Genomic DNA, 12,814 nt, shown 5'->3' on the forward strand with positions numbered 1-12,814 from the left:
GTTGAGGGATAAATGAAGAGTAGGGAGTATTAAAGACCTTAACGCTTGCAGGGAGAAGGGAGAAAATTGGAGAAGACGGTTTACTCGAAATTGAATACTTGATCCTATGATTTAGAATATGGCTTGTTTTGGGGCGCCTGGGTGGCGCAGTCGGTTAAGCGTCCGACTTCAGCCAGGTCACGATCTCGCGGTCCGTGAGTTCGAGCCCCGCGTCAGGCTCTGGGCTGATGGCTCGGAGCCTGGAGCCTGTTCCAATTCTGTGTCTCCCTCTCTCTCTGCCCCTCCCCCGTTCATGCTCTGTCTCTCTCTGTCCCAAAAATAAATAAAAAACGTCGAAAAAAAAAATTTTTAGAATATGGCTTGTTTTTATTTCTTAAAATTTAACTTTTATCATAACCCTTCTTAAAATGTGTGATCTGCTTTTAATTCTTTAGGTATACCTAAAAGCACTTTTACTAAGAATGAGGAGAACTTTAGATGATGATGTATTCATGCCCTTATATCCCAAAAAGTAAGTAACTCTTAACATTAAGGGTGATGATAATATTGGGGGTGCCTGGCTGGCTAGTGACTAGAGTGTGTGACTCTTAATCTCAGGGTCCTCAGTTTAAGCCCCACGTTGGGCAGGGAGCCTACTTTAAAAACAAAAAAGTTTTAAAAAGATGATCTTCTCCGTTATCTTCAGAGAAGGTTTCTTAAATTCTAGAAAAACTAAAGGTAGCTTGAAAAATAAACTTTACCTGTTTGGTGTAAATCTGCAGCCTAAAGACACTAGCTCAGTGGAGAAATTGTTCCCTTAAGCAGAATAAAGCAAGTAATGCTTTTTGTTCTCCCTTTCTGCCTCAAAATATATTTCCATTTTCTTTTAAACCATCTTCTGGAATAGTTAGTTGGAAATTTGAAAAGTTAATTCTTTTGTTCACCTATTTTACTTGTAGAAATCTTTTCTAGGAATCAGATAGCACTTACAATATGTTTGCTCATGTTTCTTTTTTCATAGTGTCTTGGAAAATAAAAATTCTGGGCCTTATTTGTTTTTTCAACGACAGTTTTGGTCTTCAGTTAAGGTATGTGTCTCTGGGCTCTCCAGAAAACTTCAGATTTTGTTTGACTCCTATACTTTGAAAAGTAATTTGGTATTTGATTAAGTAACTCTATGGACTTAGATCGATGTCTATATCCAAACTCCATTTTAAATTAGTTTTGTTCCAAAAGTTTATTCGGGTTTGATGTTTCCACACGAGAAGATGCATTCTGAGTTCGAAAGCAAGGTCCAAGCCAGCCAGCAAACTGCCTTGCTAAACCACAGTTAATTTATTCAGCAAGGAGAACACCAGTTACTTTTCTGAGTTGGGAAAAATAGCACTGAATGTGCTAGAAGTGGAGGCTCGTGGAGCTTTTGTAATCTAGCACAGTTGGTGGTAGACAAGTATTATCTCAGGTGCGATGAATCGTGAAAGGAGAAATTCAAGGAAGTAAGGGAGCATATGACAAGAGGCATAGAAACCTTGACTAGTGAGTCACAGAAGATCCTCCACCACCACTCTGAGGAAGTGGTATTCAGGTGATAGGAGTTGGCACTGAGATGACAGACAGCAGCACACACTGGGAAAACTGAGACAAGTCCAAGAGGGCTGGACTTAGGGAGGAGATGAGCTGTCCGGATGATACAGGCACTGTCATTTACATATAGACATGTATTCACCACCCAGATCAAGATGCGTAACACTTCTGCCATCTCCCCGAATCTCCCATGCCCCTTTGTAGTTGACACCATCCCTGCACCATGGCGACCCCTTCCTTTTTCTTGTCCTATGGTTGTCTTTGTAAGGGTGTCTTATGAATAGAATCATTTATGGAATACTTTTGAGTCTGGCTTCATTCACTTAACAATGCATTTGAAATTTCTCAGTGTTGTCATGTGTTATTGGCAGATTATTTCTTTTTTTTGCCAAGTAGTATTCCTTTGTAAGGTGAATATGCCACAAGTTGCTGTATTTTTTTTTTTAAGTTTATTAATCTGTTTTGAGAGAGAGAGAGAGAGAGAGTGTGGGAGGGGCAGAGAGGGAGAGAGAGAGAGGCCCAAGCAGGCCCTGCACTGTCAGCGCAGAGCCCGATGTAGGGCTCGAACCCACAAGCCGTGCGATCGTGACCTGAACCAAAACCCAAGAATTGGATGCTTAACTGACTGAATCACTCAGGAGTCCCACTGTATTTTTTTAAATCCATTCCCCAGTTGAGGAATACTGGATTGTTTCTGGTTTGGAGTGATTATGAATAAAGCTGTAAGCATTTGCATACAGGTTTCTTCTGGATACGTAAGTTTACGTTTCGCTTGGGTAAATACCTAGGCAAAGCAGTTTTTTCAGATCAGCGATACGTTAACGTTACCCAGTTACCCCTCACTCTCACCACAGACCATGTCAGTTTTGGGTTGTTTTTCTTTGAAGTCATTCTACAAGATGTATAGTGGTGTCCTTTTAATAGTTTTAATTTGTATTTCTCTAATGCCCGATGGTGTTGAGCAGATTTTCATGTGTTTATTTGCCATTCGTGTGTGTTCTGTGGTGAAGCCTCTGTTCAAATCTTTTGCTCATTTTTAATAAAATGTCTTACTCAGCTTTGAGTTCTGTATTCTGGATACAAATTTTTTATCAGGTGCATGATTTGCAAAGAGTTTTTCTTTCCTAGCATGTGGTTTGTCTTCATTCTCTTAGCAGTTTTTCAAAGTACAGAAATTCTGTTTTGATTAAGTCCGGGTTATGACCATTTCCTGAGTGGGTTGTGCTTTGGGTGTCATATCTAAGAGATGTTCACCTAACACAGGACTACAAAGTTTTTCTCCTATTCTTTTCATCTAGGTTGTTCTTAGATTCGGGATTTACATTTAAGCCTCCGATCCCTTTTGAGTTAATTTTTATATAGGATGTGGGGCCTGGATTGAAGTTTGTTTGTTCTAGAACTGTTGGTTTGAAAAGGCTTTTCAAAGGCTTCTTCTTTTTTAAATTAAAAAAATTATTTTAATTCCAGTATAATTAAATATAGCATTATATTGGCTTCAGGTGTGCAATATAGTGGTTCAGCAATTCTGTATGTTCCTCAGTGCTCACTCACCATGATACATGCACTCCGTAATCCCCACCCCTCCACCTCCCCTCCGGTAACCATCACTCTGTTCTCTGTAGTTGAGTCTGTTTCTTGGTTTGTCTCTGTCTCTCCGTTGTTTTTGTTTTTGTTTTTGTTTTTGTTTTTGTTTTTTTTTCCTTTGCTTGTTTGTTTCTTAAATTCCATTTATGAGTGAAATCATAGGTATTTGTCTTTCTCAGGCTGATTTCTTTCGCTTAGCATCATATTCTCTAGCTCCATCCGTGTTGTTGCAAATGGCAAGATTTCATCCTTTTTTATGGCTGGATAAGGCTCCATCGTGTATACACACATCTTCTTTATCCGCTCATCCATCAGTGGACACTTGGGCTGCTTCCATAATTCGGCTATTATAAATAATGCTAAGGTTGTCCATTCTTTATTGAATTGCTTGTGTACCTTTGTTGAAAATTAGTGTGGGTCATGGAAGGGTTTTTAGCAGGGAAGTGACATGGACAGATTGCCATTTTTAAGTTGCTTTGGCTGTTGTGTGGCTAATGGTCAAAGCTGGGAAGAATAGTACTAATGAAAGTTTATCGTGTATGTACCACGTACGGAGCACTGTGCTACGTCCTGTATCGTTTATCTTGTCGATTCCTCACAACGCCCTGTGAGCTATTGTTTCCACTCCACTGATGGGACAGTTAGGCCCAGAATAACCTGCCCAGGATCATTCCTTTGTTCACCGTAGAAATGGGGTCTAACTCAGGCCAGTCGGACTGATGAGCAGCTCTTCTCAACCGGGTTCTGTGAAACAGTCACTAAAGCCCTGAGTCCTCTATTGTGCTAGATAGTCCTCTATTGTGCATGATTCTAGAATGGTATGTACCATCCTTGGGAAAATTAAGTAAGGGGTCACTCAAATCATTTTCTGTAGGTTTTAGTTCTCTCACAGAACCCTGCTTGAGAAAGACTACTCCAGAGCATATGCTCATAATCACTTGAGTAACTGCAGGGTCCAGAAAGAGACTATGGCAGCTTAGACTGGGGGGTAGCAACAGGAATTGAGAGAAACGGGCAGAATGGATGGAGGTGAGGTCAGACAACTTGAGGGAGAGGGGAATAATGACATCCAAGCTCCTGGCCTGATCAGGTGGTTGGATAATGTTAACATTTATAGAGATGAGAAATATTGAGAAACTTGGAAATTTTTATGGTGGGATGGGCTGGGGACTCCCATTTTATAATAATGCATTCTGTCCTTTTTGAGGATGGTTGTGGGACTCACTTAAGCATGATTTTGAATGGAGGACATTTATCTAAGAATCGGTACTTGCCCAGTAGTACTTTCTATTATGATGGAAGATGTTCTGTTTTTGCACCGTCCTGTACAGTAGCCACTAGCTCCGTGTGGCTATTTACATTATAATTCGCTAATTTTAATTAAAGCTTAAGATTCAGATCTTCAGTCATTCGGGGCAATATTCGGACCCTTTAAAACTGTTTATTAGTGCTTTGGCAAGACACGGTCCACTGTATTTCATAAGGTGTGTTTTACTCTAGTTTCTTTGACTTAATTTAGTTGCTTAACTCCTCAATAGTTTCTCTTCTTGTAAAAAAAAAAGATCCAGACTTACAGAAACAGAGATCTGATTTGTGATTGCCGAAGTGAGGAGTCCAGGTTGGGGGGATTAGGTGAAAGGGGTCAAAAAGTACAGACTTCCAATTACAAGATAAAATAATTCTGTGTGCGTAATGTACAACATGGTGACTACAGTTAATAATGTGTTGTATATTTGAAAGTTGCTAAGGGAGTAAATCTTAAAAGTTCTCATCACAAGGGGGGCGGTGCCTAGGTGGCTCAGTCAGTTGAGCATCTGACTTCAGCTCAGGTCATGATCTCACAGTTGATGAGTTCGAGCCCCGGGTCGGGCTCTGTGCTGACAGCTCGGAGCCTGGAGTCTGTTTCTGATTCTGTGTCTCCCTCTGTCTCTGCCTCTCCCCTGCTCAGGCTCTGTCTCAAAAATAAAGATACACATTTTTAAAAAAAATTTTTTTTAAGTTCTCATCACATGGGAAAAAATTAACAATTAGGTGAAAGATACTACTGTGGTAATTATTTTACAATACAGTATATACTTCTGTGAAATCATTATGTTGTACACCTCATGCAATGTTATGTGTCAGTTATATTTTGATCTGGAGGAAAATAATTTTTTTTTTCTCTCTTTCTAGCTATTAGGGAATTTTCTTCAGTGGTACGGCATTTTCTCGAATAAAACTCTTCAGGAGTTATCAATAGATGGTTTATTAAATAGATACATTCTCATGGCTTTTCAGAATTCAGAATATGGAGATGACAGCATCAAAAAAGCCCAAAATGTGAGTTAAATGACACACATTGTAGTTTTTAAAGCATATAAATGAGAATGAATTAAGTTTCCTTTGTTTGAAGAGAGATTTTAGAATTTTAAGCAAACCCCTTTGATTATTGAACTTGGTGTAATGTTGACAGTCAGTCTGCCTCCCAGTAGTTCTGAACCCCCTTAACATTTTTTACATAAAAATGTGTATAGTTATGTTTGTATTTATTCTTCTTTCCATCTATTATGTCATTTTGTAGGTGTTAATAAAAGTTGTAATTTCAGGATAATTAATTTTTAACGGTTGGGTGAATGTTGTTTTGAATGTTATTAAAGAAACGGGCTCTCTGGTTTAAGAAATCATTTTAATATTTTTTCTGCTTTATATGTGGGGGTTACACAATTTCATTTATTTATTTTTTAAAGATTTTTTTTTAATGTTTTTATTTTTGAGGGAGAGAGCACCAGTGGGGGAGGGGCAGAGGGAGAGGGGGACAGAGGATCCAAAGGGAGCTCCCTTCACACTGACAGCAGTGAGCCTGATGCGGGGCTCAAACTTACAAACCCTGAGGTCAACACCTGAGCCGAAGTCGGACGCTCAACTGACTGAGCCACCTACATGCCCTTAAAGATTTTATTTTTTTAAGTAATCTCTACACCCAGCGAATGTGGGGCTCAAACTTAACCACCCCAAGATCAAGAGTTGTATGCTCTATTGACTGAGCCAGCCAGGTACCTCCAATGGGATCTTTTTAAAAAATACTTTTTGAAGCAATTCAAAAGTTAAAATTGAAAGTGCAATACAAAGTTTTTTCCCTCAACTATGTCACAGTCAGTTTGTGACATGAGAGCCGCCTGTCCCAAATATTTTTATGTCCGTTTCCTATAGACAGGGATGTTCTTATACATAATTACAGTGTCACTGTCAACATCTTTTATCTGTTACTGTCACCTAATCTTTGAGACCCTTCAGGTTTTGTCAGTTATGTCCGAAGTATCACATCACCGGCAAAAGAAATTCCCAGATCATCCTTGGCATTTAATTATCATGTCTTCCTTAGTCTCCTTTAATCTGGAAGAGTTCTTGATTTTCCTTGGCCTTTATAAAGCCTCGACACTTTTAAAGATGATGTGCCAGTTATTTTGCAGAGTGACCCTCAGTTTGGCTTTGTTTGATATTCTCTGACGATTGGATTCAAATTCCGCATTTTTGGCAGAAGCTTTCCCAGACTTCATTAGAGCCCCTTGTTGACGTCTGTGACCTTATAGCATGTCGTCTCATTTTCAGGGAGCATTTTCTTGCTTTCTGGCACTTGCTGTTCCAGGCTCATGTTCTCCTTGCTTAGTGCCAGCTCTGGAATCACTCATTTTTCCAAGCATCCCTGGGTTCCTTAGTGGGGAACCTTCTCTACCCACCCGGACTGAATTCTGCTAGTACACTACCCTCTCCCCTATGGGGATCAGCCTCACCTTGCTTGAGTTTAGTACTGACACTGCCCTGTTCACCTTGCTTAGGCTCTTGCCCTAAGCTGCCCCCGCCCCCCAGCCTCTGGTACGATGCAGTCTGGACCCCACTCTGGGCCAGCATGGACGCCTGCTCACCGAGTCGTTCCGGATGGGGAGGCTTACGATATGATGTTTATGCCACACATGTTGTTATATCAAAAGCTGCTGATAAAAGGACAGTTCAGTTCACTTAGGGATTCTTGGAAGACAGGAAGGTGAAGCAATTGTGTTGTCAATATTATGTCCCTAATTAAATACTGGAGGTTATTTATCGTTTTTGAGTACCAATCTGTTGAAGCTAAAAATACAGATATATTCAGGTGTGTTTGGATAGCTAATGTGGGAAGTCGGGTTTAAGAGGATATCCCTTGTCAAGTGATTAGCTGTATGTAGTGCAGCAGCCTGCCTGCTACTTACGTACATTATACCCGTTGTCTGGGATCAGCTTTTAGACACTTTATTTTGTTCTGTTTCATTTTACATCTTTCTTCTTCATAGGTAATCAATTGTTTCCCCAAGCAGTGGTTCATGAATCTGAAAGGAGAAAGAACTATCTCTCAGTTAGAAAACTTCTGTCGATACCTTGTGCACTTAGCAGACACAATCTACAGAAACAGTATCGGATGTTCTGATGTGGAAAAAAGAAATGCAAGGTAATTTTTTGCGATTGTTGAATGAAATGGTGACCTAGAGTCTTTAGTTTTTGTCACATTTATTATGAAAATGTCTTAGAGTCACATTTGTATTTTACTTTAAATTGTGTACACTGATGTTGTATTGGCAAACCTACCAAAAATACATCATTTTCCATTTTTGTGTTTCACCTAAGCTTTTTTCAGTATGTTATTTATGACAGTAAGTAGCATCCCTAAGGAGATTGAATGTTTTCTCTGCCTCTTCCCTTGAAGAATTGGGGAGATTTCAGGCTGTTGGAATGTCCTGGATCTTAATCTCTGGGGGTTCGTTATATAGATGTAAACCCTCAAAAAGCCAGTCACTGAAACTTAAAGTGTATTAAAGATGATATGCCAATTTGGGGACATTTGTGTTCTGTGTTGAGTTTTTTGGTATCCATATCATAGACTGAAGGTCATCCCTCATGATTTTGGGGGAGCGGCTTGTACATATTTTTTGTCAGGGGTTGCAAAGAAGGAGTGAATAAATGAACCATTGTAGCTTTTTGGGGACCTTGTCTTGGATGTTCCTGTAATTTTGGGACAAATCTCTAGCATAAAAAGTAAGAATAACAAGTAAATTTGAAAGAATTTTTTAAAAAAAGTTTTTTTTTTTAATTTTTAATTTATTTTTGAGACAGAGAGAGACAAAGCATGAGCAGGGGAGGGGCAGAGAGAGAGGGAGACACAGAATCTGAAGCAGGCTCCCGGCTCTGAGCTGTCAGCACAGAGCCCGACACGGGGCTCGAACTCACAGACTGTGAGATCATGACCTGGGCTGAAGTCGAACACTCAACCGACTGAGCCACCCAGGCACCCCTGAAAGAATTTTTTTTAAAGTTTCATAAATTCTTCCAAATGTCACAGTTTTCATTTTCAGAATACATACCATTAGTCATATCCCTGTAACAAAACGTTTTTTCTCTTCCTTCATTTCCCTTCCATGGAAAAGAACCTTATTTTCTTAAAAGAAAATTTGCTATCTCTTACAATAAGATTAAAAAACCAAGTAGGCAGTAAAGGTTTTAGTGGTAAACTTCTTTCAGCAGGTGATTTTGATTTATATTTTAATTTCATCTTTGGTGTTGTTATTTCTTGGCACTAATATTTCTTCCCAGTGTTTTTTTTCTAGATAAGTCCTATTCACTTTTTAAACTTTGATGTGTGTATACTTAACAGTGTTTTGGGGCGCCTGGGTGGTTGGCTCAGTCAGTTAAGCGTCTGACTGTTGATCTTGGCTCGGGTCGTGATCTCAGGGTTCCTGAGATTGAGCCCTGCATGGGCTCTCCCTCTCTCTCTCTCTCTGCCCCTTCCCTGGGCACACGTGCATTCTCTCTCCCTCTCTCTCTCAAAATAAATAAAAACATTTTTAAAAAATAGTCTTTTTTGTTAGGAAGTTAAATATCAACAAACGGTGTTTATTTTTCTACAGAAAAGAACTTCAACAGCTATTGTAAGCACTTGCTGTGTGCCACACACCGTAAAATAAGTTCCATGTGGGTTACAAAGTTTTACAGATTATAATCCTTCCCTAAAAAGTGCTTGCTACAATTTGCAGAGGAAAAGAGACAGCTAATGTCACATTGTGTGCTGTTTCTCACACTTGGTTCAAATAAGTGGTCATTCTGAAAGTGGTTCCTGAATCGCAGCATCAGCCTCACCTGGGAGCTTTGTTAGAAATGCGAATTCTCAGGCCCCACCCCAGACCTACTGAGTCAGAATTCTGGGTAGGGGGCCTAGGGATCTGGGTTTCAGCAACCCTCTAGGTAACTTAGATGTATGCTAAAATTTGAGGGCTACACAGAATGACTGCTGGCCGGGGTGATAGAGGAAGCCAGTTTACTGCTTTCTTAGTGAATTTTGGTAGAGTGGAGATTATGCTGGGTTGGTGGATGGATGGGGGATGAAGACACAAATATGATTTGTGTTGCAGATATGATCTGAAAGAGCTCGGACCCTGGTTTGGGCGGGAAAGGGCGGCAGGGCTCTGAAAGTAGTTTGGCAGCAGATCGCTTTCTTTCCTTTCTAGCTGTGAATGATAGAATTGATCTGAGTGAAATTTGGGGGTGTTTTTGTTTTAGAAAGTGGATCCTTGATCTCTGGGCTAGTCCTTTAAACTATACAATCTTTGCTTTTATGTGGACAATTTTTTTTATATGCCGTAGTTTGCTTATTTCTGTCTTCTTTAAAAATGTGTGCTTGAAAAAATGGATTGCAAACCTCAAAAATGGTCATAAAGTCAGTAACAAATTCTCCTTCGAAGGCTTTTGTACTAATTAATGAGATGTTGCTGCATTTTTTTTTTCTTTTTTAGGGAAAACATAAAACAGATAGTAAAACTCCTTGCAAGTGTTCGCGCTCTGGATCATGCTATGTCTGTTGCAAGTGACCACAATGTGAAAGAATTTAAGTCTTTGATTGAAGGAAAATAGATCTGTGAGACTAAAAAAGCCTGTTTGCTTTAATACCATTCCCAGTGTATAAACGTTGTATATATGTAAAGTTTCTTAAACTGTAAAATATTGATTCTTGTTTTAATACAAAGAACATTATTAATATTCAAGACTGTGTCCTTAAATGCAATTTCTTTGGAATGGAAGGAATTCACATTATTTCTAGGAAAGCCGGTTAATGTTTTCCTTACTGCCTGTCATACTTGGTTTACAGAAATATTTTATATGGTTATTCAAATTAACCTCTCAGTTAATTGTTCTCTGTAAACGATGTGTGCAGTGTAAATTGTGTAATTATGCATATATATATTTATACCATCGTGGAGTTACTTTCACACTGGAAATTTGTGGTGTTTTTCTACAGAGTAAGCCTTTTAACAACAGATTATTACTCAGTAGCAAGTTGTCTTAGGGAATTACTACCCTGTTGCAACAAAAGGGCTGGCAAGTGACTAAGTGTTCGTCACCTTTTGGTTAGCAGTTGCTATCACTGTAGCTTTGCTGCCTTAAAATTGAGAGTGGAGTGTGGACTTAGTCATTGGGTGAATGGAAACTTTCTTCCTTGAATCAGCATTACAGTCTAATGAGGGTTTAATATGAACTCTGAATAATATATGCAACATAGGTTTTTGAAAAGAACACACAGAAGTTTAACTTTGGGAAATAACAGCCCCACAAACCTAACTGCATGGTTTTGGGCTGAGTGTCCTGTCTCATTCATGAGTCTACCCCCCTGACCAGCTTACAAAAATACATGCATTTGAATTTTCGTAGTCTGTCATTTTATTTAAAATCCCACATATGTGAGTTATATATGCAATAAAGAATACGCCTTGCTGACGAGCTACACCCAGGCAATTTAAGATCCTTGGTCTTCTATAATGTTTATACCACATTGTAAATACTCAGAGAACTTGTTTTAAAGTTTATGCTTTCTGATTCTGTGATTTTCAAGAGGAACTTTTTGGAAATTAAGGACTATTGTTTGATAACTATATATGTAATTAAGCTTTAGCCAAGCATTAAATTAATTTTTAAATAGATCCTTTGTTGTATTTTGCTGGTGACTAATTTTAGTTAGAACATTTCATAGGACTCTGATACGGTGAGACTCTTAGCATGTGTGCTCTTGGTCAGGTCAAATAATTAGAATAGAAAACATGCACTTCAGTTTTATCTTTTTTTTTTTTTTTTTTTTTAACTTTTTTAGAGCTTGTTTATTTTTGAGAGAAAGAGAGCGTGAGTGGGAGAGGGGCAGAGAAAGAGGGAGACACAGAATCGGAAGCAGGCTCCAGGCTCTGAGCTGTCAGCACAGAGCCCAATGCGGCACTCAGACTCACGAGCTGGGAGATGATGACCTGAGCCAAAGTCAGACGCCCAACAGACTGAGCCACCCAGGCGCCCCTGTCAGTTTTATCTTTATTGTAGGAACATTACTTATCCCTGCATACTCATTCTGTTACACAATAGTGGCCTTCTAAACAGAATTGAAATGAGAAAACATTAATTCTAAGTAGAATTGAAATGAGAATTTCAATGGAATCAAACATACAAACATGTACACATGACCTGCACATCATTTGTGCCTTAAATTTGTGTTTCCAAACCCATTCGACTGATGGCTTTTCCTGTGTCTACTTGTAAGGACTCCTGCAGTCAGCTTTGAGACTTGTTATCCTCTGCAGCCCAGCAGGCTGTTTTGGTTTCAGGAATGGACTTGATTACCACACTGGGACCTTGACAGAAGGTGAACTTAACATAGACGTGTGCGTAAGGCAAGTGGCTCCCCTGTCTCAACCAGAAAAAAATTCTCCTGAAATGTCTAAAGGACATCCTTTCTTATGAAGGGAACTGGCAGAAGGTGAGTAGAGGGTGACATTTTAATAAAGCTAAGGGTTTGCTTTTTCAGTTTTTCCTTTTGGAGGAGTCTTCCGAAACAACTCTAGAATGCGTGAGAAAGCTTTTCCCGAAGGAAAGTTATTTTTATTGAGACCGTATAAACCCCAGTCATAAAGACTGATTGCTGCATTACACCAGTGCTGTTGGCCCCAACCCCCCATCCCGCTGTTGATGCTTGCATTCCTGCACACACCTGCACCTCTGCCCGAGGGCTTCCTCTGGGCCTGTGTGGCGGGCTGGAGTGTCCAGCAGCTGATGTCCCAGGGAACAGCCCTCGGGCAAAGAAGGGGGTGGAAAGAGAAATACCCAGTAGTTGGGGGCCTCTGGGGAGCAATTGCCGAGCTAGCAGTAGACGTACAAGAGATTATTGAGGGGGAGTGACAATAAGGGGGAAAGAAGAAGGGGATGGAGGAGGCCAGGGGAGACTGAGAACGGAGATCATGGCCTCTCGAGCAGAAATGGAAGGAATTAAAGTCTCAGATACAAGGCTGACCGGGCCTCCTCAACGCAGAGTCTCAGCTCTGAGGAGTTTCAGGTCTCCAGGAGCTGCCCTTCGTCTCACCGCCACTCTGGCTCACTGATGCCCAGGATCTCCTTGCGGGACATGGGAGGGGCATGATATCATGGCTACCAGGCCAACTTGTAATCTCTCAGGTATGTTCCATGTCATCCCCCCAGAGGGCTTCAGTTGACCTGAGCCATTGTTGCCTGCGGTAATAATCTTATCACCCAGAACTGGCCCCAAACTACACAAGCCTCAGTGAGCACCTTTTCCTCATGAGACTAGACTAAAATGTAAAGCTCCCGAATTTCTTTAAAGCCAGCTTTATTGAGG

General features: G+C 40.1%; 1 protein-coding gene across 1 annotated transcript in view; it reads left to right on the forward strand.

Annotated features, from left to right (window-relative positions):
* Window positions 1-11,123, forward strand: part of PAXBP1 (PAX3 and PAX7 binding protein 1) — a 34,265-nt gene extending 23,142 nt beyond the window's left edge. The window contains exons 14-18 of the mRNA XM_019420214.2: window positions 435-511; window positions 1,001-1,067; window positions 5,320-5,466; window positions 7,452-7,606; window positions 9,942-11,123. Coding sequence (XP_019275759.2) covers window positions 435-511; window positions 1,001-1,067; window positions 5,320-5,466; window positions 7,452-7,606; window positions 9,942-10,059 — 564 coding nt within the window. The 3' untranslated portion in view covers window positions 10,060-11,123. The remainder of the gene's footprint in view (window positions 1-434; window positions 512-1,000; window positions 1,068-5,319; window positions 5,467-7,451; window positions 7,607-9,941) is intronic.
* Window positions 11,124-12,814: the final 1,691 nt, after the last annotated feature.

The sequence above is a fragment of the Panthera pardus genome, unplaced genomic scaffold (assembly GCF_024362965.1).
Source record: "Panthera pardus isolate Hobbes unplaced genomic scaffold, ASM2436296v1 HiC_scaffold_16, whole genome shotgun sequence".
Taxonomy (NCBI): Eukaryota; Metazoa; Chordata; class Mammalia; order Carnivora; family Felidae; genus Panthera; species Panthera pardus.